At 52.5% G+C, this 26,319-nt stretch overlaps 12 protein-coding genes across 12 annotated transcripts; 7 read left to right on the forward strand and 5 right to left on the reverse strand.

Annotated features, from left to right (window-relative positions):
• Positions 1-321: 321 nt before the first annotated feature.
• On the reverse strand, positions 322-2,128 carry POSPLADRAFT_1129865 (hypothetical protein; the record flags this gene model as incomplete). Its single annotated transcript, XM_024483892.1, has 6 exons — positions 322-445; positions 499-825; positions 881-1,213; positions 1,270-1,772; positions 1,824-1,902; positions 1,959-2,128. The coding sequence occupies 6 exons, from the start codon at positions 2,126-2,128 to the stop codon at positions 322-324; spliced, it is 1,536 nt and encodes a 511-aa protein (XP_024343661.1).
• A 350-nt stretch (positions 2,129-2,478) lies between these two features.
• On the reverse strand, positions 2,479-3,212 carry POSPLADRAFT_1042169 (hypothetical protein; the record flags this gene model as incomplete). Its single annotated transcript, XM_024478053.1, has 4 exons — positions 2,479-2,582; positions 2,617-2,719; positions 2,780-2,886; positions 2,957-3,212. The coding sequence occupies 4 exons, from the start codon at positions 3,210-3,212 to the stop codon at positions 2,479-2,481; spliced, it is 570 nt and encodes a 189-aa protein (XP_024343662.1).
• Positions 3,213-4,011: 799 nt separating this feature from the next.
• On the forward strand, positions 4,012-8,540 carry POSPLADRAFT_1063816 (hypothetical protein; the record flags this gene model as incomplete). Its single annotated transcript, XM_024481727.1, has 21 exons — positions 4,012-4,069; positions 4,256-4,341; positions 4,396-4,470; positions 4,522-4,598; positions 4,655-4,773; positions 4,831-5,544; positions 5,607-5,696; positions 5,747-5,799; positions 5,850-5,891; positions 5,941-6,115; positions 6,172-6,340; positions 6,397-6,578; positions 6,636-6,705; positions 6,754-6,913; positions 6,974-7,128; positions 7,182-7,248; positions 7,308-7,413; positions 7,468-7,585; positions 7,642-7,745; positions 7,801-8,198; positions 8,264-8,540. 21 exons carry the CDS (start codon positions 4,012-4,014, stop codon positions 8,384-8,386), a joined length of 3,141 nt encoding a protein of 1,046 aa, XP_024343663.1. The 3' UTR covers positions 8,387-8,540.
• A 74-nt stretch (positions 8,541-8,614) lies between these two features.
• POSPLADRAFT_1128618 (hypothetical protein) lies at positions 8,615-9,900 on the forward strand (the record flags this gene model as incomplete). The annotated part of the gene is made up of 5 exons (XM_024483754.1): positions 8,615-8,753; positions 9,106-9,378; positions 9,434-9,528; positions 9,570-9,762; positions 9,833-9,900. The coding sequence occupies 5 exons, from the start codon at positions 8,615-8,617 to the stop codon at positions 9,898-9,900; spliced, it is 768 nt and encodes a 255-aa protein (XP_024343664.1).
• A 332-nt stretch (positions 9,901-10,232) lies between these two features.
• Positions 10,233-11,866, forward strand: POSPLADRAFT_1042172 (hypothetical protein; the record flags this gene model as incomplete). The annotated part of the gene is made up of 6 exons (XM_024478054.1): positions 10,233-10,599; positions 10,652-10,778; positions 10,841-11,082; positions 11,133-11,195; positions 11,255-11,462; positions 11,524-11,866. The coding sequence occupies 6 exons, from the start codon at positions 10,233-10,235 to the stop codon at positions 11,864-11,866; spliced, it is 1,350 nt and encodes a 449-aa protein (XP_024343665.1).
• A 474-nt stretch (positions 11,867-12,340) lies between these two features.
• Positions 12,341-13,140, reverse strand: POSPLADRAFT_1042173 (hypothetical protein; the record flags this gene model as incomplete). The annotated part of the gene is made up of 5 exons (XM_024478055.1): positions 12,341-12,376; positions 12,413-12,573; positions 12,665-12,773; positions 12,913-12,929; positions 13,008-13,140. The coding sequence occupies 5 exons, from the start codon at positions 13,138-13,140 to the stop codon at positions 12,341-12,343; spliced, it is 456 nt and encodes a 151-aa protein (XP_024343666.1).
• A 2,086-nt stretch (positions 13,141-15,226) lies between these two features.
• POSPLADRAFT_1037762 (hypothetical protein) lies at positions 15,227-17,153 on the forward strand (the record flags this gene model as incomplete). Its single annotated transcript, XM_024477260.1, is given in 10 exon segments — positions 15,227-15,307; positions 15,356-15,442; positions 15,502-15,555; positions 15,700-15,768; positions 15,838-15,983; positions 16,140-16,341; positions 16,396-16,541; positions 16,605-16,752; positions 16,826-17,114; positions 17,133-17,153. 9 exon segments carry the CDS (start codon positions 15,227-15,229, stop codon positions 17,024-17,026), a joined length of 1,134 nt encoding a protein of 377 aa, XP_024343667.1. The 3' UTR covers positions 17,027-17,114; positions 17,133-17,153.
• A 43-nt stretch (positions 17,154-17,196) lies between these two features.
• Positions 17,197-19,913, reverse strand: POSPLADRAFT_1128599 (hypothetical protein; the record flags this gene model as incomplete). The annotated part of the gene is made up of 10 exons (XM_024483751.1): positions 17,197-17,474; positions 17,646-17,724; positions 17,778-17,908; positions 17,963-18,304; positions 18,363-18,564; positions 18,615-18,796; positions 18,850-19,179; positions 19,238-19,371; positions 19,428-19,542; positions 19,595-19,913. The coding sequence occupies 10 exons, from the start codon at positions 19,911-19,913 to the stop codon at positions 17,197-17,199; spliced, it is 2,112 nt and encodes a 703-aa protein (XP_024343668.1).
• Positions 19,914-20,208: 295 nt separating this feature from the next.
• Positions 20,209-21,180, forward strand: POSPLADRAFT_1042176 (hypothetical protein; the record flags this gene model as incomplete). Its single annotated transcript, XM_024478056.1, has 2 exons — positions 20,209-20,587; positions 20,744-21,180. The coding sequence occupies 2 exons, from the start codon at positions 20,209-20,211 to the stop codon at positions 21,178-21,180; spliced, it is 816 nt and encodes a 271-aa protein (XP_024343669.1).
• Positions 21,181-21,403: 223 nt separating this feature from the next.
• On the reverse strand, positions 21,404-22,358 carry POSPLADRAFT_1129306 (hypothetical protein; the record flags this gene model as incomplete). Its single annotated transcript, XM_024483827.1, has 5 exons — positions 21,404-21,600; positions 21,655-21,721; positions 21,779-21,928; positions 21,990-22,098; positions 22,150-22,358. Coding segments are annotated over 5 exons (732 nt in total), but the record flags the coding sequence as incomplete, so codon positions are not given.
• Positions 22,359-23,289: 931 nt separating this feature from the next.
• Positions 23,290-23,747, forward strand: POSPLADRAFT_1042178 (hypothetical protein; the record flags this gene model as incomplete). The annotated part of the gene is made up of 2 exons (XM_024478057.1): positions 23,290-23,659; positions 23,713-23,747. The coding sequence occupies 2 exons, from the start codon at positions 23,290-23,292 to the stop codon at positions 23,745-23,747; spliced, it is 405 nt and encodes a 134-aa protein (XP_024343671.1).
• Positions 23,748-24,431: 684 nt separating this feature from the next.
• Positions 24,432-25,441, forward strand: POSPLADRAFT_1063821 (hypothetical protein; the record flags this gene model as incomplete). The annotated part of the gene is made up of 7 exons (XM_024481728.1): positions 24,432-24,453; positions 24,514-24,607; positions 24,667-24,680; positions 24,751-24,763; positions 24,855-25,031; positions 25,096-25,217; positions 25,279-25,441. The coding sequence occupies 7 exons, from the start codon at positions 24,432-24,434 to the stop codon at positions 25,326-25,328; spliced, it is 492 nt and encodes a 163-aa protein (XP_024343672.1). The 3' UTR covers positions 25,329-25,441.
• Positions 25,442-26,319: the final 878 nt, after the last annotated feature.

Raw genomic sequence — 26,319 nt, forward strand, 5'->3', positions numbered from 1 at the left:
GAAGTGCTATCTGCTATCTGCAAAACAGAGTTCGTCTGATCGTGATCACACATCCTCGCGCCGGATGTCACTGATGAAATGGCGGTATGTGTTCATTAAAGGCGTTCATTCAGATTGCCATAAATTATATGCTAGAGTCGGGTTTACTACAAGCAGTGCTTCCGTATATCCGCACGAAACAATTAGGGGGCTTACAGATTAAGGAGAACTACGCATAGCGAGGGATCCATAGGGATACAGCCTAGAACACAACAGGGAGGGATATACAAACTCGAGGCTCGGGGAGGTCTTCGGAGATAGATAACGAGTACATGCCGGTCTTCACAGTTGAATGAGAGTCTCATCGCTCTGCGACTGCTGACTGGGCTGCTGTTGTAGGAAGGGGTTATGGCTAGCCGTTCCCGTCTTCTGCGCAACCACACGTCCTGCCTCCGTCGACATGAATCTGAATTCACAAGATCAGCAAGCAGCTATCGCAAGTCACTGAAGAGTACGGACCGAAGCGGACCGATGTTACCAAAAGTGTCGATGCCGTCATCTGCGCGATTCGCGAACAAGCTCGCGAGATGACTGTGCTGCTGGTCTGCTTTGGACGAGGGAGCCCCTGTCGTGCCCGTGAGTGGTTGTGTTGGCGGCGATCGCAAGGGCTGCTCATGGAATGCCGAGGGCGGCGCGCTGGCGGCGTTCTGACGCTGCGCATACGTGCCGGTGAGGTTGAATCTGACGGAGCTGGTGGGTTGCTGGAGCTGCGGGCCAGCAGAGGCGATTGCACGAGGCGGCGAGGATGAAGACGACGCGAGGGCTGATGCGAACGGATTGTTGGATCTGTTATGTCAAGCGAGCTCAGAGGCCGAAAGGAACTGCCAGTTCGTTGACGTACCCCATGCGCACGCCAGTGGGCTGAGCCACCACAGGCCATTGCGGTTGCGTCTGAAGGACCTGTTGTTGACGCAGCCACTCTTCCTGCTGCGCTTGCTGCTGCGCAAAATTGTGCGCCTGTTGCAAGGCTTGCTGTTGTAGAGCCCACTGCTGCTGCTGTTGCAAGTACGCTGCCTGCATCATCTCTTGCTCCACTTGGTGCTGGAAGGGATTGAATGAGGTGAATTGCGGCTGCAGTGGCATGGCCGTATACTGAGGCTGTATGCCGGTGGCCGCATACTGCAGCGGCAGTGTAGCGTCTATGAGCGGGGCGGGGGGCTGAGGCGCAGGCTGCCTGGTGACAACGAACCAGTGAGCAGTAAATAGATTCAGAGTTCCTGGGATACTCACTGCCGACCGTTTTCGTCAAACAATATCAAGCTCGAATCTGCAACAGCCTTTGCTCTCCGTTCCTCTTCTTCCTTGCTCAGCTGTATTGCCCGCTGCAAGTCCCGCTCCTCGGCAGTAGTCAGGTCCCTGTTTAGAGTGCGCTTGCTCTCCTCGATTGCTCTCCGCAGGTCCTCATCCTCGACGTCTGGGCCCCTCCTTATTGCTGTGCTGCGCCCTGCAACGTTCTCATCATCCGTGATATCTGAATCTGCCGAAGACCGAGGGTGTGCAAGTCGCTCGTACATCTGCGCACGAGTCCGCCGCTCATGCCCTAGTCGCGAGTCATCCTGAAGCAGGTTGACGATGTCTTTGGCCTTCTGTCGAACGTTTGCGCCGACGTCCACCTCATGCTCGTCAATGTATTGAAATTCTCTGAGAGTCTTGACGACATATAGATTGTCCTTGAAGTAGGCTATGACGTTTTTAGAGCCGGTGTGAAGCAAGTAGTCTAGGAGCGTGAGGGACTACGGGCATCATGATTATGGGAGGTGCTGACTATGAGCAAAAGTACGCACCTTAAAGACATGTCGCCAGTTCTTCCCCTTATCATTCAGACGTTTGTCGAGAACTTCCATGATTTCGATGAAGTCTTCCCTGCGAATTGCACAGTTGATCGACTGGTTTGCGCGACACTGCATGTTCATACTTACTGATTGTATGTCAACTGCGCAATTTCATGCATCTGCCTGCCAGAAGACGGCCAAGGGTCGTTCGAGGTCACATCGCGGACCTTTGTTTGGGTATGCGAGTAGCCCTTGGTGTAGTTCTTTGCTACTCGGAGCGCGCCCTTGCCGTAGTGGGACAACGTCGCGGTAGCCATGGACGGTTTCACGGGTGAACGATGAGAGCACGGGTGGATACATATTATAAACACCAGCCCGCAGTCACGGTCATTAACGGAGAGGACTCGGGGCCAGGGTTAGCTCACGCAGCGGGTCCGGAGCTCGGTGGAACACCCCTCGGCCGACTGAGCCACTTATGACATACTTGGGCGTTTAACCTTCTCCGCGAAAGACGCTCCTAGAACTTTGTGACAAAATAGGCTTTACCGACTTCAACATGGAATGGTTTACAACACTGACGTTGATACATAGAAACGGATAAAGTGATGCTACATAGTCACTGCTACACTGAACATCGGTCTTGAAAATGTAAGGGTGACAATCGGATTCACGCTTGCTGCTTCTTCGATTTGCTTAGGCCAGTGGGAGTATTCCGCCAACCCTGACGATTACATTGCACCCAGGTGAAGCCTGTTTCAAGATATGACGATCCTCTATGGAAATGCAGTTGTAGCTATTCACTCACTCAGATTCTCGTTAGTGGCCATAGGCTCTTCTCCCAGGAAAGTGATCCGATCGCCATGTCGAAGAAGTGACAGGATACCCGGTAAGAGACGAACATCGTTTATCTGTGGCAACGGTAGATGAACAACTGCCAAATATGAAGCAGGGCTCGAGGACCGACGTACAAAGGTGCCGCCCCATGCACCCCAAGTCTGGTCGGCATAGTCGACCACATGTACGGCGTACGGCGTGTCAGTACCGTCCCATACAATCGTACAGTGATGTTCGGCAGCTGTGTCCCAGATGTCAACTCGGTCAGTAAGAGCCGCGAGCATGGTAACTCGTCCTTCTACGTCACTCACATATAGAAGTGCCAATCACGCGTAAATCTACATCCTCGCCGGCACCCAGAGTATACACTGGCTGATCTGTGAAAAAGTACCAATCCTTGTATCGACATTTTGGGTCGACTGGTTCCAGATACCCCCAATAAGGTACGTCCGAGAGTGGTGAGGGCGCTCGGCGGATAGTAGATGGCTTGGGAGGGGAAGGCGGAGGTGTCTCCGTTTGCTTCGGTTCGTACCACGCGACCAAAGGCGCGTCGTCGTCACTATCCATACTGCGAGCGTCGCCTGGAGATGTTGACGATGGGTGGCAAAAGACGTGTCCGGATGCAAGACGCAGAACATGGCATGACTTATAGGTGAGGACATAATGTAACGAGCCACCTGAGAGCGGTGCTGGCTGTGGCCGCCACGATATATCTAGTAGTAGAACAATAGGTCATGCAGTTCTCTGAGATGCCATACCGATTATGAAACAAGGTGCGGGATGTCAGCGCCATCGTGATTGGTATCCTCGTGGTGCGCGACCATATTGTGCTTCCCCCCCAGTTGTTCGATTGTCCGCCTAAAGCAGAGAGCTGAGACATGGTGAATGATCATCACAAAGATGTCACGGTGACAGTAGAGCACTACAGAGTGCCGCCAAGAGAGAACACAGCAATGAGCTCCGCCAGCGTCGAAGCGCAAGTCATCCAAGTCAGTAGGCGGACAACACTCGATAGATACTGAATGACCGGAGAGTTTCCAACTTGTTATTATGAGAATTGTGCTCAGGGAAGCGCATAGTTTTGGTGGACAAGGACAAGGACCTATACCAGTCAAGCTGAGGTTGAGAACAGAGAGAAAACGCATGAATTTGAGGGGGAAGACCTCTTATGTCCATAATCATATTATATAATATTACACGCTTTCCATCTTAGGATTATGTCCAGTGGCGCGCGTCGCGTTTGCAGCCACACTCACCCTTGTACTTCCTTCTCTCATACACGCCCTGGCATAATGAGTGCAAGTCTACTTTCTTGAATGAAGAAGTGCATATCTCTGACGCTCCCTCATAGACACTCGGTGCCCCCATGGATGAAGATGTTCTGTCTGACGTCGTCCCCAGTAACATTGTTTCACGCCAACAGAGTGAAGGAGGAGAGAGCGAGTACGTTGAGGAGGTCGCCAGCGACGTCGACGAGCTGCATAGCGAGGATGGGGAAGATGATAAGGTGTGTCCAGCAAAATGCGACGCGACATAGCCTCTTTGACGCGTGTTTCTGCCTCAGGGAGAGGGAACGAGCACGCCTCAGACGCTGGTCAAGACGAAGGCAGCTGCTGACCGACAGAAAAAGAAGCAGAAGCGAAAGGCAGAGGAGGGAAAGCTGCAGGTGAAACGACAGGAGATGGACAAGGCAAAGGTGCGTGCACAGTTCGCTCACTGGTCCTTCGAGGCCTAATGCAACTTGTAATAGATTACGGATGCTGTGAAACGATATTCGTATCTACTCGGGCAGACTGAGCTCTTCAAGCATTTTGTAGACATAAAGGCGAGTACCGGTGCAGATTGGCTAGAGAGCCGGGGCTTATAGTACTTGCAGAAAGCTCGGGATCCGGAGTACGCAGCTATGTTGGACGCCCAGCCGAAACCCAAGGGGCGAGGGCGGAAAAAGGCTGTGTGAGTATATGTATGTTTGAACCTCATTGCATATCTGATCGCCCGCCTGTGCTCAGTGACAACAATGCTCGTCACCGGAAGTCCGAGAAAGAGGAGGACGAGGAGTTGCTGAAGGATGGTGAGATGGCTGCTGATGGAAATGATCAGCCCTTTGTGTTTGAGGAGTCGCCTAGCTGTGAGTTGTGCACCCCCGATCCACCTAGTTTTGTCTGCTCAACAGGCACTCCATTAGTCATTCACGGGTTGATGCGCCCCTACCAGCTTCAAGGCCTCAACTGGATGGTATCACTACACCACAACGGTCTCAACGGCATTCTGGCCGACGAGATGGGTCTCGGCAAGACGCTACAGACCATCTCCTTCCTGGCATACCTAAAGCAACACCGGGATACTCCTGGACCGCACCTGATTGTGGTGCCCAAGTCAACGTTGCAGAACTGGGCACGCGAATTTGAAAGATGGACGCCCGATGTGAACACGATCGTGTTGACTGGCTCCAAAGAGGAACGCGCCGAGCTTATAGCGAACCGCTTGATTCCTCAAGATTTCGACGTGCTCATTACCTCGTACGAGATTTGTCTGATTGAAAAGTCAGCACTCAAGAAGTTCTCCTTCGAGTACATCATCATCGACGAAGCGCATCGTATCAAGAATGTCGACTCTATCCTCTCACAGATCGTCCGCTCCTTCATGTCGCGTGGGCGACTTCTCATTACGGGAACGCCACTCCAGAACAATTTGAAGGAGTTGTTTGCGCTCCTGAACTTCATCTGTCCCGAAATCTTCTCCGACTATGCCGATCTTGACAGCTTCCTGCACAAAGACGAAGCTGAAGCTGAAGGCGACGACGCGAAGAGTAAGAAGGTAGTGGAAGCATTGCACAAGATTTTGCGGCCGTTCTTGTTGAGACGAGTGAAGAGCGATGTAGAGAAGAACCTGCTACCTAGTAAGTGGCTTAACAGGCCCAATAGAACTCTTGGCTCACGTAGAGTTGACGCTATCCCTCAGAGAAGGAAATCAACATCTATGTCGGTCTTACTGAGATGCAGCGCAAGTGGTACCGATCGGTCTTGGAGAAAGACATTGATGCCGTCAATGGTATGTCCTCGCTTTCGAATTGCCTTAAGCCCGTATATCGACGTGCGCAGGTTTGACCGGCAAGAAAGAGGGCAAGACCCGCTTGATGAACATGGTCATGCAGGTAATACATTTCGTGTTTCTGACCTCTATTAATGCTGACATAAAGTGCAGTTGCGCAAGGTCACCTGCCATCCATACCTCTTCGACGGAGCGGTATGTCGTTCCATTCTGGTGTACGTCATCCACCCTGACGTTGTCTCAGGAACCCGGTCCTCCTTACACGACAGACGAGCACCTCGTCGAAAACTCCGGCAAAATGGTTATTCTTGACAAGCTCCTGGGTTCAATGAAGGTCAAAGGCTCTCGGGTCCTCATCTTTAGTCAAATGAGCAGGATGCTTGATATCCTCGAGGACTACTGCTTGTTCCGAAGCTACAGTAAGTCATTGTCACTTCAGTACCATGAATCCATAAGTAATAGACATGTTCTGCAGAGTACTGTCGTATTGATGGCGGAACCGCTCACGAGGATCGTATCGTGGCTATCGACGAGTACAATAAGCCAGATAGCGACAAGTTCATCTTCCTTCTCACTACGCGTGCTGGTGGCCTTGGCATTAATCTGACTACCGCGGACATTGTCGTACTCTATGACAGCGATTGGTGAATTGTGCTGTCTCTAATGTCGCGAGCTTCAATCTGACAGATACCCGCTCTAGGAATCCGCAGGCTGACTTGCAGGCCATGGACCGTGCACACCGTATTGGCCAGACAAAGCAGGTCTACGTCTTCCGATTTATCACCGAGGGCAGCGTGGAGGAGCGTATGCTTGAACGTGCCGCTCAGAAATTGCGCCTGGATCAGCTTGTCATCCAGCAGGGTCGCACGCAGAACACGAAAGGTACGATCACAGTACACTTTTCTCCATATACGACAACTTACCCATTATGACCGTCAGCGGCGAACAAAGAGGAGCTTCTTGAGATGATTGCGCATGGTGCCGAAAACATTGTGAACTCGAACGACGAGTATGTCCATGTGTTCGCATCTTAAGCTCTAAGTTGACATTCAAATAGCCTGATGATCAACGATGATATCGAAGCTATCATTCAGCGAGGCGAAGCGCGGACGACTGAGCTAAACTCTAAGTATGAAGAGTTGACTTTTGAGGATCTCAGCAACTTCAAATCGGAGGCGTCTGTGCAACAATGGGAGGGCGAGGACTTCCGTGCCGGAGTGAGTGACCTCTTCCTGGGAAACGGGCAGGATATATTGATCGAACTGAGTTTTCAGCAGCGGAAAACTCTGCAGTTCAACCCTTTGGCGTTGTCAAAGCGTGAGCGGAAGCTTAACTACTCGGTCGACAGCTACTTCAAGGAGACGATGCGAGCCGGACCCTCGAAGACCGAGAAGGCACCTAAGATGCCACGGGCACCGAAACAGATTCAAATGTAAGCACAATTGCCTCCCCTTGGTCGTCGTTGTTCCCTAATCATCAGTACAGGCAAGACTTCCAGTTCTTCCCACCACGACTTGCCGAGCTCCAGGAACAGGAGCTTGCTGCGCACAAGGTCAGTGCTCTGATGTAAGTTCCTCGGCATGCCCTGTCTCACTTTCTGTTTGCTGGCAGCGGGCGAACGAAATCCCCGCTACTTTGCGTGAACCTGCTGGTCCCGAAGACACGCCAGAGAAGCTCGAGGCCGAGCGACAGGCAGCCCAGCAGTCCATCGACGACGGTGAGTTAGTCATTGCCTACCATGTTGATCTTTCATTAACATGTAAAATCTCAGCCGAACCGCTCACGGAGGAGCAACAACAGGAGAAGGAAGAACTGGCTGCTGAGGGCTTTGAGGATTGGAGTAGGCGTGATTTCCAGCAATTCATCCGTGCATTAGAAACATATGGATGGTGAGTTGCTGTTTGGAACGTCTCGGCGTACTCTGATCGGTCGCGCGCCTGAATAGGACGGATGACTATGAGCTGCTCGCGTCTGAAATCCAGGACAAGACACCGGATGAAGTAGCTGCGTACTATCCAGTCTTCAAGAAGAAGTGGAAGGAGCTTGCCGGTGCGTGAAATCGAATGTTGCGAAGTTCCCTCAGCGTAAGATTGCGTATCCTTAGAGTATCCTCGTATCAAGGCTCGCATTGAAGAAGGGGAAGCAAAGCGTAACAAGCGGTCAAATCTCGAGACATTGCTATCGAAGAAGATCGCGTCTGTGCGATACCCCATGCAGGAGCTAGAACTAAACTACCCCACGACAAAGGGTAAGGTGTACTCGGAAGAGGAGGACAGGTATCTCCTCTGCCGACTGAACCACTATGGCATGCGCGCGGAGGACGTATACGAGAGGATCAAGAAGGATATTACAGAATTCCCCGTCTTCCGCTTCGACTGGTTCTTCAAGAGTCGGAGCCCACAAGAGCTGCAGCGTAGGTGCAACACGTTGTTGGGTATGATTGAGAAGGAGGCCGAGCAGAAGCAAGCCGAGGAGATCAAGACAAAGGGACCGAAGGGCAAGGTAGAGCTTTGCTAAATTGTGGAAGGTCTTCTGCGTTATAGCTGACATATATCACGCCGTTATAGAAGAGAGGCATCGAAGCGGTGGACAAGTCGGAAGAGAAGAAACCCTCACGATCGTCAACGCCTACCATTACGGCCGCAGCGGCTGCTCCGAATAAGCGTGCCTACAAAAAGAGGAAGACATAGACTTGTTGCACTTCACACACACACACGAGAGCTTCGAGTCCGACGTACGGGAGACGTCCTACCTCTCGTCATGTTACACGGACTCCTGTCACATTCTCTAGTATAGAAAAGATATTGTACATTGCTGTGGTAATGTATGCGAGTTGTATTGGTAGTGGATTAGCGTTCTATCAGTTGGCGGCGCGCAGCAACAACCAAGAGGAGCCACAACGTTTACACTGAACTGCCATGTCCACTGCGGGCGCGAGTTCTACTATCCCCGGTGAATTCGGCGCAGACACTCCGCAACTTTATACAGAACATGTTCCTGATCACCTAAGAAGAGCGACCGCTCGCCTCCGCTTCCCTTCCTCCTATGTTATTGTCGGTGTGTATCGACTAGTGACTGACAAGAACTTGTTTGTTCCCGCCTGGAAGAAGTGTGAACATGGGGTGGTTCGCGGTCTGGGAGTTGGGTTGCTCTGGGTATGTCCCTCCATCCTGTGTGCTTGTGTTTCTCATACGATGTCCCAACTTGAACGTAGACTGTGACGACATTCAAGGTTCAGAGATACTTTGTCGAGCTGTTCCTTATGAAGTGCGTGTGCGCCGCTCAAGACGAGACGTCACTAGATTGATTGCTATGGGCCAGCTCCCCACGCGTCACAGGGCTAATATCCAAGGAAACCATCCTCGGATTTCATGTGCCATTTGATTTGCCAACTTGTACGTTTATACAGCGGCGTCAGCCAACCCCGGATGGCACTCACAGCTGCCCACAGATGCCACTTTGTTCTTCGTCTCCACCCAATTGACCGCAATCATCACCTACTTCGTATCTCATGGCCTCCGCATTGCTCGTGAGCGGGCATACGCTCAAACCATTGAATCTCGAGGGAAGGGGTCAGACTTTTGGCAACCCTATGTGGAGGAGTGGGACAATCCGCCTCAGCCGAGTGGGTTCGGTATGGGCCATCTCGTCTCCGGCGTGTTTGGCAGGATTGCGTTCAAACGTACGTCTCTTAACGCTCCGTTGGCGGACACTTGCTGACGAGATTGGCCCTATAGTGCTCTTGCTGCCAGTGGAGACCGTCCCACTCGTGGGGATCATGATCTCGGCGTGGTTTCGTGCACTGGGTACATCGCGGTATCTTCATAAGACAGTCAGTCTCCCTACCATGTCGCGAATTCTTTTACAATCCAGTCATCGACGTTCTTTGCTACACAGTACTTCAAAGCGAAGGACATGACGCATGAGCAGATTTCTGTCTTTATGGAAGAGCGGAAGTGGGATTACAGAGCATTTGGGTTCGCTGCCGCCCTTCTAGAGCGCATTCCACTCTTAGGGCTGGTATTCTCCGTGTCTAACCGTATTGGAGCAGCGATGTGGGCAGTTGGTAATTTGATCACTTGCCAAGCTTCTGTTGCTCTGGTCTGTATGCTTACAAATCTTGTTCCTCCTCGCAGATCTGGAGAAACGCCAGCACTATGTTGCGGAGATGAAGAAGACTCGCTCTCAAATAGCGTTGCAGTGATGCATGTCTCGTACAGGAGAAGCTTTGTACGGTATTACACAATCAGATATCGACTTGGCTCGGGGTCCCGCAATTCCGAGAGCCGTTCTGTATGTTCCTTACGCGTTTGACAGAGCTCAGACAAACGCGATATATCTTGTCGATCGTTCTCGCTTCGGGTCTCGGACGAACTTTAACAGACAGGACAATAGATAGTTTGTTCTCATCAACCCGCGCGCGATGGCGTTTGTCCGCGCTTGCAGCTTTCGTATCAAGCAACGCCCTCGCCTTTCAAGCAAAACTCATTCACATTTGGAGAGCGCACGCCAGCTATCTTGCATATCGATCCCATCATGTCCAAGGCTGAGAGGGCACAGAAACTTCGTTCGCTCGTTCACTTACTTGCGGAGGCTGCCGAGGTCGTCATTCGTGAGTGGGAGACCGAGGATGATGCTAATTCGCACTATGATCCTCTGCTGCCTTCCGCTAAGCTATACCAAGCTCGGCGCACGCTCGTGGGTACCTGCGGGATGTGTATCGATATCGTGCAGGAGCCTCAAAGCCGCCTAATGGAAATGGCTATGGATCAATACGTTGCGCGGGCGTTGCATATCGCGGCAGAAGCTCGCATCGCGGACGTCCTCGCCGCTATCGATCCTAAGGAAGGCATGCCCATCACGGACATTGCCAAGACTGTTCATGTCGAGGAACGAAAGCTTGGTGAGTGCTTGCTCTGAAGGAGGCTTGGGCATTTCACGAAAGTGTATGTTAGCGAGGGTCCTGCGCTGTCTATGCACCGTGCATGTGTTCATTGAGGTCAAGGATCTGCACTTCGCCAACAGTGTCACAAGCCAGGTTCTGGCCAACAATGACCCCTTGTGCTGTTGGCTCCTGACAAAGTGACTTCACCGTACGTCTGGTGGTATATTGACATACTCACGTGAATCTGGTATTCTGCCAGTGGCCAGGCTATCTATACCGCTTCGGACAAGCTACCTGCCGTACTGTTCAACCCAGTCAAAAGCAGGTCCTACTCACTCGAAGAAACCGCCTTCCAAGAAGCATTTAACACCTCGTACTGGGAGTACCTTGAGACGGATGTTGGAGAACCCGATGCAGTAGCCAAGCGGCGCCAAGAACGCGAGGTATTCGGCCTTGCGATGGTCGGCGGCGGCCGTGTGCATGCTCCCCCTTTATATGCTGGTACGTGTCGTGGGCGCCCGGCAACGCGGGGGGTCAGTCTCATAAGGTAGCGACAGATTACCCATGGGGAGCACTCGGTACAGCGACAATTGTTGACGTCGGCGGAGGCGTTGGTGCGTCGCTTTGAGGCTATATGCTGACGTCCTGTCACTACTAAGGGAACATTGGTCAGGTGGCATGAGTCTCGACCTCGCGAGGAGATTCCCCGAATTACGCTTCGTGCTGCAGGATCGTCGGCCTACGATAGCACAGGCCCGAGAGCTCTGGCAGCGCGAGATGCCCGACGCCGTCATGTCCGGACGTATACAGATGATGGCTCACGACTTCTTCGCGCCGCAGCCTGTCGCAAACGCGGACGTCTATCTCATGCGCTATGTTCTGTGAGTCTGCGCGTGTTCCCCTCACCATTCACAAAAAAAATCTGACCAGCCCACCACTTAGTCATGATTGGCCCGATGCTGAGTGTGTAACCATCTTGACGCAGCTCCGTGCGGCCATGTCTCGCACCTCGCGCATCCTCACCGCGGACCAGGCGATCCACACGACTGCTGGCTCCGCGTACCTTACGCGTGCACCCGAGCCGTTGCCTGCGAACTATGGCTTTGCTCACGTTCTGGCGAATGCGCGCGACCTCAACATGATGGCGTTGTTCAACGGGATGGAACGTACGCCAGAGCAGTTAGGCGCGTTGGCGGAGAAGGCCGGCCTGCGGCTCGTGAAGGTTTGGGAGTGTCGCGGAATGGTAGCGATCACCGAGATGTGTCGAGATGACTGGGACGAGTGACATCGCGCACCAGGCACTTTATAGCGCATGTAATAAGAACCCAGTTTTACGCTGATTCCACTCCAGGATCCACAAAGGAGGCAAATGTCGGTAAGTAGAGCAAGGTAGCGCACGCGCGTCCTACACATCCCGAGAAATAGATGAGCTGATATACGGATGACCTGCGGGCATAATACGGGAGATCCACACGTCGGAGCAGTTGTATTTCTCAAGGGTAGGAAACACCAGCACGACGCATCAGTTCAGAAACCTCAACATCTAACAGACCAGTTGACGTTCATGTGAACCCAGGATATAGTTAGACAGCTTACGGTCTTCTGTATGTTTCATACGAGATGCAAAATAACATTCATCACCTGGAGAATAATATGAGAAGGCTGTCACAAGCTCAATCTAAGAGTGTACCTGGTCCAAAGATAAAATCTCCCCCAAGCTGAGAGAGATTTCCCTGCTTGCCGATGTATTTCGGATTCTTCAACGGTCCTTCCTATTGTCCGAGACTCGGTTGTTCTGTTAGGTGCGAGACGATGATCATCATACACCCACCCAAATGCTCCTAACTAAGTTCCCAAGGAAACTTCTACCCGCCAAGTAGCTGCGCTTCTCCTGGCCGGCAGGGGTGCGCTCCAGCGACTCTGTGAGACCAAGGCACTGATAAAGCGCTCTTGAAGGGTCGGCGAACATGTCGCCCTTATAGCCGGTGATGTCTGCGAGAAAATGGGAAGTAAGCGACAGTTGTTCGTACAGTTTATACCTTGAACGGAAAGCATCGGTCGCAGTCGAAAGACGCTAACTTACCACAGTAATCCTGAATTGGGTGCCAATCGCCGCATCCTATCACGACAAGTCGTATGGCAGCCTGTCGCAACGCTTCCTGGGGTACCTTCGCTAGTTCCATCACATATTGCTATAGCAGCGTCAGTGTCTCAGCTAGAGAATCCGTAGTACTGTCTCTGACCTGGCAGCTCTATTGGTTTCGACAAGATGTGTTATAGTCAATGTAATTATCATAAATGGGGATGCGATGCTACACGACGTCAACGTACTCCACAGAAGAAATGCCCTACAGTGAGCAATCAAGCGCGAGGCCAGGATTTACTATTAGATGCGCAGTTCTAGCTCAATCAATTGAAGGATACACAACGGATGAACACGACAATGGTCTTCTCTCCATGGTAAAGCGACCCAAAATCGAAGGCTTTTCCAGTAGCATCGTAAACGGGCAGCTTCGAGACTGAGGCGATCGTTGAAGAGTCAAGGGAAAGAGTAGTCATTGTTCTTTAGACTGTAAAACTTTAAGGACGCAGTGTTTATATGTGGGTGCTTGGGCGTATATACGTACTTGTGTGATCGCAAGCTCTATCACGATACTCAACATGACCCGGTGATTGCCGTTCTCTAGATCCAGATCGGCGCAAATCCGGCACCCACAATATCGACTCTACTATTGATCTACCTAGAACAGACGGGGCAGGTTCGAGCTCTGCGGCACCGATCGTCATGCGGGCCATCCGATTTCCAGCCAGTTCGGATTAGTGATCCACTCGATGGTGAGCAATACTCAGATTATTTCCACAATACTTTGCAAACGTGCATTCCCCCTCATTTCAGTACACGTTATTTGTGTATTTCTCGAGGCAGATTGGCGTATCGCGCCATTATTCATGGCCAAATTTAACACGTTATACAAGTCTCTTAAGCCTTGCCTTGCCTTGGTAGTAACTAAAGTCGCTGTGAACCAGCATTCTCTGCCGCAAAATATCAGTCTTATGCTGCAATTGGGAGACACACTGTAGAAATCACTGTGTATAAGCAAATGTTTGCAGCGATGGCTAGACTACTGAACCCGGCGAAGCATATCATGGTTGCTAAAGTTTGGCTCATCGCCGGACCTAGCTCTGGCGTCGATCTCGTTTTTACTGAGCACGTCTCAAGGAGGCGACGTGGGTCCTACCTCCATTGTCGAGCGCGCAACGGAGCTAATGGACCTGGACTGTGTTATGTCATCATGACGGTGGGCTCCCTTTCGAAGTTCCAAGACTGCAGATGCACAATCGGTATTGCTCGACCCGGATCCGCAAAGCCGGGGGGGGGGGGAGTGCCTTGAGGTCTTACGGCCACCTTGACGTGTCTGTCAACAATGCCGGATACGGGTTGGCTGCGCCAGCTGAAGAGCTAGAGTTAGTATATGTCTGTGTGTCCCCTCAGGACAAGAATTGATTTATCTGCAGCCTGGACGAGCTCCTCGCAGAATTCCAGGCGAATATCTTCGGCGCGCTCGCCCTCAGCCAGGCACTGCTACCGTCGTTTCGCGCCCAGAGTCAAGACACATTTTCGATGTCACTTACACTGCTACATTCGACGGCTTCGCGTCCTAGAGTGCGTACAATGCGTCGAAGGCTGCACTCGAGTCCTTCTCCAAGGCCTTAGCCAATGATACGACATCCGCGTGCTCATCGTCTCCCCGGGATAATTCTCTACGCGGGTTTTCCGGGTGTATGTACAGCTGACGGAAGATAAGAAGCCGAAAGTGTACACTGACAAGTCGCAGGGCTGGGGCTCGTTCGAGTAGATGCCACAAATTCACGCTGAGCAGGGGAAGATCGTTTCAGCGGTGTACGAGGTCTTGCACGGCACTGGCATGATGCATCACCTCATTCTTAGCGGGACAGGGCGGGAAGCGCGAATGGTTACGCGTACGCGTGCCTTTGGGCCCCAACCGCAGGGAGGGCTATTTATAAAGATGCCAGTTCGGAGGACAATATGCGCGCACTCGAGCTCATCTGGAATCCGATGGATGTGGAGGTGGGAAGGCTGCGGTTCTATCGTTGCGAGTGATCGAGGTAAAAGCTGCATGTGGATTGTCGAAAAATGCAGCACAAGGTGCAGTCGAAATTGCCGCTTAAATCTCGCTGGAAAACAAGCGACATTGAAGCGGCCAAAAGCGGCGAGCAGAATCTGAGCCCCCCTCATTGAACAGCGACAAATACGACTGCTCGTCGCAAACGCTCGCAGATTCCGGCTTACGGCCATGTCACGCTTGCATGGTTCGCCAACCTGATTGGTTGGTCAGCCCTTCGCGAGCCGAGAACGTCGAATCACGGCTGCGTAACGCTTAGTCATTTGTATGCAGGGGCGACCGTCTTTTTACACCATCAATCAAATTAGCGCTCTGGTCGATGGCTCCAATGAGCTCCGTGGCTGCCGCTACCTGGTTGCCAATATATAACAGTGCTCAGAAGAGCTTAAGTGGCATGCTGTAAAATGGCTACCTATTCAGTCATCACGTATCTGTGGTCTGAGCGCATTCAGTCAACTTGGCTCGTGCTAACGCCCTTCGTCTTATCCGCGCTCTATCTCATGTGGGGATCTCTCCAAAAGACTGCGCTAGGGGCGACAGACGCGGGCGCTGCTCAGCCCGTGAATGGCGATGAGGACGAGGTACGTTCCGGTGCATATAGAAAGGAGTTCATCCAACACGAAGTGCAGAGACTAGTGCCTGGCACTGGTCCCACTGAAGTACCCTTCGAGATCGGGGAAGTTCATGTTACAAAAATATATGTACACCCTATCAAGGTGCGATACATAGATGTCATTACTACTGATCGTCTGTAGACGAGATGTATCTCTTTTAGAGCTGCCGAGGGACATCGGTTAAGGAAGTGCGCTATGACCCCGAAGGTCTCGAGGTATGTGTTGCATGTCTCTGATCGTGTGTCCGATCGCCAGGCGTTGCTTTTGCAGTCATGCTGACTTGTCTCGTCCAATAAATCACCATACAATACGTCTTCGCGCTCACGACCAACATAAATCTGATCTTTCTGTTTCTGCAGAATGACAGAAAATGGTGCATCATAGATGCGCAAAAACGCACCATTCTTACCGCCAGAGGATTTGCCAATGTATGTCCAGCCGCGATGGCAATATAAAAGTGGCTGCATCACGCACATAGCTGACGCACACGGTCGCAGATGGTACTGATCACGCCACAACTTGAACCGGACCCGTCCTCTGCGTACGGTGGTCAGCTCGTCGTATCATTTCCTGAGGGATCGGGATGCGAGTCATTTGCTGTACCAATCGAGCCGACACCAGATATGCTGCGCTCGTGGGAACTGTACGTATATTTGTTGACTTTATGCGACTCTGCATGTACATCGAGCGCATGCCATAACCATGATGGTAGACATGGCAGCCCTCAAAGGACAGAGCGTCAATGTATGACATACACCTTGCGAATCACTACTAACGTGCGATAATTTGATGTCAATAGAGTCGAGGATGCTGTTATGCATGGCGTGTACCACGTCGATGGCTACGTCTGCCAGTCACTCTCCGCCCCATATAACACACCCTCTACCGTCTTATCTACGTTCCTCGGTCGAGATGTGCACCTCATGATAAAGGGCCCTACGCCGCGCACAGTGCCGCCGGCGCTCGACTATCCTGACCTCCAGGACACGGCAAAGTTGCAGGTGATATTTGCCAATTATACATTAACGTGCGTGTTGACACAAATAACGGCACAGGACGGGTATCCGCTGCTCGTCGCGAGCGACGAAAGCCTGGTTGCATTCAGGCACGTCGTAAAGGACGTGGCTCAACAGGGAGAGGCGGCGGGAGTCCGCGGCTTCGACCAGAAGCGGTGGAGCGAGGGTACGGTCGAGATGGAGCGGTTCGTATAGTTTCCGTTACCAGTCGAAGCGCGCTGAGATCGCTTTGACTCGTTCCTGCTCAGGTTCCGTCCTAATATCGTATTCGGAGGTGCCGGGGTACCCTTTGCCGAGGACTACTGGCGACGCATTGTCATCAACTCCCCGGAACAGACCGACAGCGAACAGGCCGAGTTGAAAATCACTCTAATATCAAAGTGCGCGCGATGCCTGGTAAGTGCTAGCCATCTCTGTACGCATGCCTGATCAGTGCTAAACTATCGTGCCTGCTGGTCACTACATGCAGCTTCCTAACGTCGACACGGTGACCGGAATACGCGATGCCGCAGTACCTTACAAATTGCTCATGACATTCCGGACGGGAAAGGACCCGCGCGACTTTAGCAAACCCTGCTTTGGGGTCAACGGTATCATCGACGGGCATGGGGTAGTCAGGGTGGGCGACGTAGTAACGGTGAAAGAGTGGGCTGGTCCTGAGGGCGTATGAGTATAAAATGAGGTGGTTGACAAGCAACAAACATCCGGGCGGCCAAGGATGGAGATTCCTTTGTTTGCATATAGCATGCCAGAATGTGTACACACCATACACAAATCAACGAGAGCATATAATTTACCATCCATCCATAGCGTACTGGTATCACATGGCGATGTTGCACCTCAAAACATTCCTTCTCTCTTTGGAACAGCCACTGGCGGTGGACGGTGCCCCGCTGCGCTCCCTGGTCTCTCCTTCGAGCGTGGTGGCGGCGCAGGGTTCACAAACGGCATCTGCGCCGCACGCAGCATTCCGTCCAGACTGGCATTTGCTGGCGTGGGTGTGGGCGAGCGCGCAGAACGAGGCGCAGGAGACGCCGTGCGAGACGCAGGGGAGCGCGGGGTAGGGGAGCGCAGAGTGGGCGAAACTGGGGAAGGCGTAGAACGAGCAGCAGGAATGCCTGATGTCGTGGGGCTGGAAGTGGTTGTGGTGATGGCAGGAAGCGGTGGTACAGGTGGGACGGGAGAGGGCTCGGGGCGGACGGGTGCTGCCGGAGAACGTACGCGGATGGGAGTGTTAGCAGGTGTGAGGAGATCTGAGGATTTCTCATAATGCCTGACAGGCAGTCGACGCGCGCCCGACGGTTCCTTTTGCTCAGAGAGTAGCTTATCAATTAGAAAGCGGAAGTCAATGCCATATTCCTCGAGAGACTGCGATACAATGAGTTCTTTCGGAGTCTGAGCACCAATGGTGAGAAACACACCTTCTTGCTCTGCATATGTGTGATTTTGATTGCATCCTCAACGGTCTGTTTGTCCACATCGGAGCTATACACCTGCTTTCTGAAGAGCTCCGCATATAACTCAACTTGCTTCTTTGCCCATTCAATGAAGACTATCAAGGCGCAGTCAGCAACTCAATGCAGGCGGATGTCCAATCAACACATACAGCTTGCAACCTCATTCTCCTTGAAACTCGACAAGTACCAGTCTGCCGTATGCTTGATTCCTGTGAAGTACACCACCGCTAGGTCGCCGACATACACGCCTACATGGCCCTCAAACCGGATCATTCGCACGCGCCGCCGCATGAGCTCCTCACGCGCCGTGAGAAACGTGTTCCGCGCTGCTGCGCTCGCCTTAAGGCGCACAAGCAGCGCAATCAACGTCGTGACGGCGGACTTGCGGTTCGACGGACTCGACAGCGACTGTAATAATAGTGAGGTGAGCGACGCCTTCAGTGGGGTCAGCTTCGTGCCTAGCGCAGGCATCTTTGGGAGCTGGGCCTCCCCTGCGTGGGTATTCGTGCGTGAGCACATCTACAGTAACACGTCATAAAGCAATCATACCTTGTTCGACCAGCCCGACAGCTCTGTCCCACTCTCTCAGTGCGATAGCCACCGTCAGTTCGTCGCAGAAATCGCTGATCCACCGCCCATCGCGTTCAGCCTTCTCCTTCGCGGTCGACCCCATCTCGGTTTGCCCCACGAGTTCCGCCATCCAGGTAGGGACAGGCGGGACTGCATCGCCGCTAAAGGCCATCGAGCCGCGCTGCAGTCAGAAGTGAGCGCTGCGCATATTTGGAGGTGAATATGACACACATCGCCACCCCATATACTCTTCCGACCAAGGTGCTCTACCTCGCGCTCCTTTCGTCTCTTAGCAGAAAGTTCCTCGGCGACCTGACGGAATTGCGAGAGCAGATGTTTCTTGTCCGCAGATGCCTCTGTGCGGTACACAAGCGTCTCCTTGCCATGTCTGATCTTGAACACGTTCGACATCGCTGATAGCGGAGATCAGGTGCTTGAATGGCACACACCAACGAATGACGCTTACTTGCTGTATCTTTAGTGTCTAGCACCAGCATCTCGTTGAGCGGCCAACACCGTTCTGCAACCAGCTTATCGCTCTCCGCGTTATTCCGCCTCCTCCTGATGCGTGCAACCAGTACCGCATCGTCCAGCACGACAAAGCGCACTGTATGATCCACTTTGTACGTCGCTGCATTCAACGCAAGGATGCCGTCCATCTCTGCAACGACATGTCGCCCCGGTGTCGTTGGCACGTACTTGCTCGAGCCCTCGATCTGTGTGTGTAATGTTTGCATCTGGTTGGCGTATAGGACACGCAGGTCGGCAATAGAAGAGCGGACATTTCGTCTGCGCTCTGTCATACAACATGAGTACTCACAGTGGGCCAACGTCAAATCAGAGAGGAACAATACCTGCAGCGGAGGAAGATTCTTCAATGTGGAGGAGCGAAGGCATGTTCTTCCACTCGGCGAGGCAGTCTTTGAACTCCAGCATCTCGTTCTCGATCACGCTGACTTCCTTGGATATCTGTACAAACTCAGCGTAGCTATAGCACGAACACGTGAGCTCTTGGTAGTCAGGTAACAACGTTGTTGGACGCACTTTCGGAAGACGTCCTGCTGCAAGTCTTTAGCCACTCCGTCCCTCTGAGATCGCAGCGACGACTGCATAGTCTTCAGCTGTGCTTCTGTTGAGTTTGCCATCTTCTGCTTGAGATCTGTTCCTAGAAATGTCAACGAGCATCCATCGTGTCGTAAAGCTGTCCGCACATGCATCGGGATCAAAATCATCCTTGTCCAGAAGCCTCAGCTCCGCCAGCCTCGGGTCCTCTCTGGGAGTTTCCACTTCTGGTATCCCTTCATGAATGATACCACTCGGACTGATTGGTTGTAGACCGATGGGAAGAGCGGGCACCGCAGGCACTAATGCGTCGGTGGGAGAAGATATTTCAGCATAGCGCATGGACATGCGCCGCTTCATCTTCTCATCGACACGGGTTGTGCTACGACCATTTTGCCGGATGAGCTTGCTCGGCGAACGTTGCACTTTCGTCTGGGACTCGGACTTCCGGCTGCGTAGGGACTGCATTTTGACAGTTACTGGAACCACTGTCAAGGGAGCAAGTAGTCTTCACAGGCCCAAGTCGCTCTAGAGAACAAGCTGAAAACAAGCTGTATGTACGCAGTGCAGCAAGTGGGTGGCTTGAGCGTAGATGGTGACACTGCCCGTGGGTGTTTAGCGCAGATCCGGATCTTCAGCGCTAGCTCATGCTGATAATTACTGTACGTCACTTCCTAAACCCTCAATATTTCAATGATGGCGTCTATTGAGCAACTCTCAACTACTGCATGTGTTCACTCTGCATCTGACGGCGCAACACAGAATGGATCAACCCGCGATTCTCGCTCACCAACTTGAGGAGTTAAATCTCCTCAAATGCTCTTTACTTCCAGGAGAAGAAATAGTCTTCGTGCCGTTATTGGACGCCCCATCCGACTGGTCCACACTCCTTGCTACGTACGCAGCAGATCCTGGCGCAGACATATCTAGTCAAGCTCCAACTAATATAGATCCGGCGCGCTTCCAAGTGAAAGCGGAGGCCATCCCCGTGTGGTTTGATGTCCTGCTTGATCCGCGGTATAACGGCACTACATGCACGGAAGGCCACCTTACTGTTTCTGCAAGAGGTGCAGATCTCGGGCGTACGGAGCAGGCACGGTGGAATGCCGTCATCCAAGAGTGCGTAGAGCAGGTGCAAGACAGTGAGTGCGTCCTTCACTACGTCCCCGGTGAACCTTCCGCGGTTGGTTGACCAAACAAATATATCTCTTGAAGATATCCCATGTACGAGTTGATGTCTGCACACCTACTTCCCCGCCTCCACGCCGAATACGATAACTCTGTCAGCACGCCCGCAGACCCCACATCTCCGTTCTCCACGCCAACATCCGCTACGCTCACAGTGCGCTACCACGCCCTCCTCACGTCACACCACCTGAAATCACCCAACAAACGTCGTTCCCTTCAGCAGTGGTCTCACGAGCTGTCTATCCATGGTTTCGCTAAGGTTGGCTACCCAGGCGTAATCTATTGCGAGGGTGAACAAGCACAGGTAGAGGAGTTCGTGGGTAATGTGAAAACAATGCAGTGGCTTGCCTTACGAGTGAGGTTCGTGGAGTCATTGGCAGACCACGAAGAGAGGCAACGCGGCGCGGAAATAGAGAAAAAACGATGGTCAGAGTTCGAGAAGGTGGGGGAAGTGGTGGAGGAGATGAAGAGATTAGGGCGGACTAAATATGTTGTTGAAATGGGTATAGGCAGCGCGGGGACGAGCCTAACCAGCCCAAAAGGTTGAATGGCCTTGCTCAGCGATTATTCGAAATCTCATCGTGGACACTGAACAATGCATTACCCGTAGATTTTACGCATCGCATACCCGATTGCTCGAAGGACATAACCTATTACAGACACGAACAGACAGCAATAGCGACAAACGAACAAGAATGGAATAAACACCAGAGGATTTTGGCAACCTTCAACCACCCGAGCATCGACCATAGCACGATCTTGTCGGATGATTAGTAGCGCCTGTCATCGTAGCGGCGGTCGAAGTCGCGGCCGCCGTAACCTCCTCTGTCGTAGTCGCGGTAGCTACCCCGGTCGTAGTCGCGGCTAGGGCCTCCACGATAATCGTCCTCGTACCGGCGCGGAGGGCGGCGGTCGTCGTGGCGGGAGTAACGACTGTCGTAAGGCCGAGGGTCGTAGGGCCTTTCATCTGCTAAGACGGGGCATTAAGTCAAATCCAGACACCCTGAAGAAGGACACAAACATTCATGACGCTTCGGCGGTCCGTAGTACCTCCCTGGAGTCGGAGTTCTGGCACGTGCACGGCGAGCCTGAGAGATCGAGACGCATTAGGCAGCAACACGATGAAGTCATCGGTGAACACCCACTCTTTCGACTGTCATAGTCTTGCCCATAAGGTCAGTAGCATTAAGGGCAGTAACTGCAGCATCTGCCTCCTCCACGCTCTCCATCGTCACAAACCCAAATCCGCGAGACTCACGCGTATGAGGATCATACATGACCTGAGCCTTTTTAACCTGTATGGGTCCACATCTCAGTTACTGCCATAGTGCCACTATGACATGCAAGAAAGCATACCCGGCCGACTTTGGTAAACGCTTGCTCGAGCTCGCGAGTGTCTACCTTGTGGCTCAGACCGGAGACATGCAAGTTGTTTCCAGGGTTTTGACCGCCGTCACCGCGACCACTAAAGACACGTGTCAGTGTTCGGCCAACGAAAGTCGAAGTACAAACTGACCCTCTGTCATCGCCCCTAGGACCAGGGCTCCTACTCCTGCTCGAACGCCTGGGAGGTTCGCCATTCCCGCGTGATGGAGAACGTCCTCCGCCATTTGCCCATGCTTGGTCATCGCCACCAGCGGAGCTGTTACCCATGACAGTGTCGTGCGTGGGAATGCTAATGCCACCGCCATTGCTGGGAGGGGCCATATCTTGAGACTGCCAGGCTGAGTAACGGGTGAAGAGGTGGAAAAAGTCAGGTCGATTAATTGTGGCGATGGACGAGGAGCGAGAGCGAAGCGAGGGGTGTGGGGAGGGTGGTACCGGATGACTCGCAGAGAACAGGAAGGATAACGGCCATACGAAATGGATGCGTGTACGCGTGCGCAATCGACAAACATAACCGATGCGCAACTGGCAGGTATGAGGCCAGGAAAACCAATGCCGGCGGGCCTGAAGGAAGGGTCGCACGTGTTGGCCTTCAGCCGACAGACGACAAAGGAACGAAATAGTCAGCGCCAACACGGAGGGGCGTCAACTGTAAGCTGAAGGCTGCTATGGCTGGCAGCTGGCGAAAACGCGGCGGTACAGGCAATACGCTAGTATACAGGGTACTGGAACGACATGGCGGGGCCGGCAGGCGCATGAACGGGGCGGTACGGTGGGCGTCGAGGCGTCCTCGGGGCTGATGCTGAAGACGTACCGTCATCCATTGCTGCGAGTGTTGCGGAAGGATTTTCTGCTGAGGTTGGAGGTGGTTGTGGGTGGAAGAGCCAACGTAGCGCCCGTCGTGGACTTCAAATCCCCCGCTGCCAAACACAACCACACGGCTCTCAGCCACCTGCCGCCAGCCTTCTGTTGCTATTATGATTGATTTTCCCGCACAACTGAGCAACAGAATGGACGCATAGTTTGCTTGCCGCCATGCAGATGAATGTGCCCCTTGTGCACAGAGGCACAGACGTCGTTCGCCACTTATCATGAATATCGCACTATCAAATGGACAGCCGGAGTGAACCGGTTCATTTGGGCGGCTTGTTTGATCCAGGCTCTGCGTCAGTCCCGATCCGGGACGGTCGCGACCTCCCCAGCCTGCCTTTTCTCCGCTCACCCACCGCCCTGCACCTTGTCCTCCTCTCCCTCATCCACCGTCGCCACCATGCGTGCTCAGTTGGTCGCCTCCCTCCTCCGCACCCGCCCCATCGCCGTCCGTCGCGTTGCGCCCATGCTTGCACGCCCTTCCAGCAATGCCGCACATGAGGAGACGTTCGAGTCCTTCACCGAGCGCTACGTCACGTTTTTCCAGCAAGCCCAGGACCTGTTCGAGGTGCAGCGTGGCCTGAACAACTGTTTCGCGCATGACTTGGTCCCTGCACCCTCGGTCATTGAAGCCGCCGTGCGTGCCGCGCGTCGCGTGAACGACTACGCGACCGCCGTCCGCGTCTTCGAGGGAATCAAGGAGAAGGTGGAGAACAAGCAGCAGTATCAGGCGTATCTGGATGAGCTCAAGCCTGTGAGGGAAGAGCTTGGTATGTGCCCTCCGCCGGTGCAAAGCGGCTTTTGTTCACAGTCACTCTCGCAGGGATCAACGTCAGGGAAGAACTGTACTCCTCATAAAAGGCGATCTGTTGACCTTAGAGTATGACCATTGACCCTTTTGTGCTCTACTTCTTTATTAACACTAGTTCTTCAGCGTGCGGCGCATGCAAGAGATCAATTTTCAACCGTAGTATACGCTACCCGTAAGGACGCAGATCATACTTGTAATTTGTTCTCTGCTAGTCGACGCAACCTGCCCACTATTTTTATGAGGACGCCATTGTTGCGAAAATACGGCTTACCTTTGAGAAGTAAACATCAATGCAAAAGTCCCTCACAAGTATGTGTGCAGCAGTACTAGTGAACAACGGTGACGTCTATGATGAATCCAACGCTTCTGATAGGCCTTTCAATTCGACGGGCCGATACCTGCTTGTCTAGGCAAGCGACCTGCCAAATTATCTGTTCTTCAATTGCTATACACTAGTCAACAACTCATTCTACAGTGTAATTCTGATACCGTACAATGACTGATTGTCTTGTCCACTGTACGGTGCGCAACGATATCACCAGTTGGCCGCTGTTATTCAGTACTATAATTCTCTTGATTTGTCCAGTGTGTTTTCCGTTTTCCCACGGTTATGCTCATCGTTACCATGGGCAATGGTTCTACGCCTTGGACGCATCCTTCTTTGTTGCATTTAAATCTTCCTTCACCGCTGATCCTGTTGCGACCCACACATACCATCTTTCAAGCTAAAGATGTCTGACGGCGCAAGCAACAGTAAGTCGCCCTTGATCCCTCCGACCGGTCGCAGACCGTCATAGATCGGATTGCGTCTAGACGAACGACTTCTCGCTGCAGCGCGTGAGGATAATGAGGAATTACTCCTACAAGTCTTCGAGGAGGGAAAGTTTGATATAAACTACCAGGATGGGTGCGCCGATGTCTATTCTGAAGCCTGGGTTCTAGGATCTCACGCTACTTTCTTCGCAGCTTGGGCAACACGGGTGTGTCTGCTTCCTTAGGACATTCTTGAACTCGACATCACTCAGCTAACGCGAATCTCCGCGTGATCAGCATTACATTACGCGTAAGTATGTACTTCGCCTTACATCTGCCCAATATTTCTTGGTGCTCACAGCCATCCCGCCTTACTTTTCCGGAACCCGGACGACCTACAGCGCATCCCTTGGCAATCCTACCGTACTTGAACACATCCTGTCTCACGAAGAGTGTGACGTCGACCCGATCAACCGCCTGGAGCGCGCAACGCCGCTGCATCTCGCGCTTCGAATCCAAGATGCAGATCTGCGCAAGAGCGTGGCAGAGAGTCTGTTGGATGCAGGCGCCGACACGTCGTACGCCCTTGTTCTGTACAGCTTCTAGCATAGTCATGTCTGATTGACGACCTGTCCTTTGCAGAATCAAGGACAAGCATGGCGAGACTGCGTTTAATCTTCTGCGCCCCGACGACATAGAGATCCGCGCACTCATGCGGAAAGCGCAGGCACAGACTGCCATCTCGCACGATGACATTGCTAGTGGTACGTGCTCGTTTCATGTCGCTCATCCCGCATTCTGTCAACGACTGTTTGCTAAATGTAGATGATGACGATGGCGAGCCTGGCTCTGGCTCAGGATCGGACGAGGAATGATTGGATTTACGGTCCAAGTGGAACGGAGACCTCATGGAATTCGGGTGAGAACATAGATGAATCTGTGTACTTGTATCTCGAGTCGGGACTACTCTCATAGTTTTTACAAGCAATTAGCGAGAATTACAACCGCCCTCGAAAGTCCCCGTGGATTGGACACAGTAAAGAGGTATACCTATCGCTCATCTCCCAGTGGTCTTGACTTCCATGGGACACACCGTGGAATGGATTCTCCCAACGAGAGTTGTACCTCTCGAGGCGCAAAATAATTGGCACTTGCACAAGTATATGATACAGACAAGTCACAGAACTCAAGTTAACATGATACATGCTATTCAGTGGCAGGTCCTGCATGACTTGGCTTACTTCAAGTAAGTCGGGTTTGAGCCCCCAAACACTCCATAGCGGTGTGGTGGAGGAAAGTGCGCTGAAGCCAGAAGAATAACGTCAACGGATTCGGTCTCGTTTCTTTTTTTCTTTCTTTCTTCTCTTCGTTCTTTCATTTTCTTCCATTCTTTCTCTCAACAACCGACATAAAAAGTACGTACGCGTCTCTGTTTTGACAACTCAAGGCTTGCAATGACGGTGTTGAAGGGGAGAGAAAGCGGATGTCGTAAGCTGATCGAGGGCGTCGGCGTCGTCACGCACCTGAGGGTGGCAGGTCGCGAGCGTGAATATGACGCGTCGGGAACATACACCTTTTCTTCTGTTTCGGACTTGATTTTGATCACCTGCTGTTGTGTGCGTCATTCACACCTTGCAGACAGGGTATGATGTCACTCCTGTCAGGGTTTCTGTGTACTCTTATAAGCCGACGTCGACGTCGAGAAATGTATCTTCCCTCTCTCGCACAAACCCCCATCATATCCTCTCACAAACTGAACCAACGAACGACAGAAGCTACTCAAGCGTTAGGTAAGTGTCATGTTCTTCGGGCAATTAGAGACGTGAACATACGTGAGTGATCATTTGGGCTCGCTTCGGTCGATTC

This window comes from Postia placenta (genome assembly GCF_002117355.1).
Source record: "Postia placenta MAD-698-R-SB12 unplaced genomic scaffold POSPLAscaffold_1, whole genome shotgun sequence".
Lineage (NCBI taxonomy): Eukaryota > Fungi > Basidiomycota > Agaricomycetes > Polyporales > Adustoporiaceae > Rhodonia > Rhodonia placenta.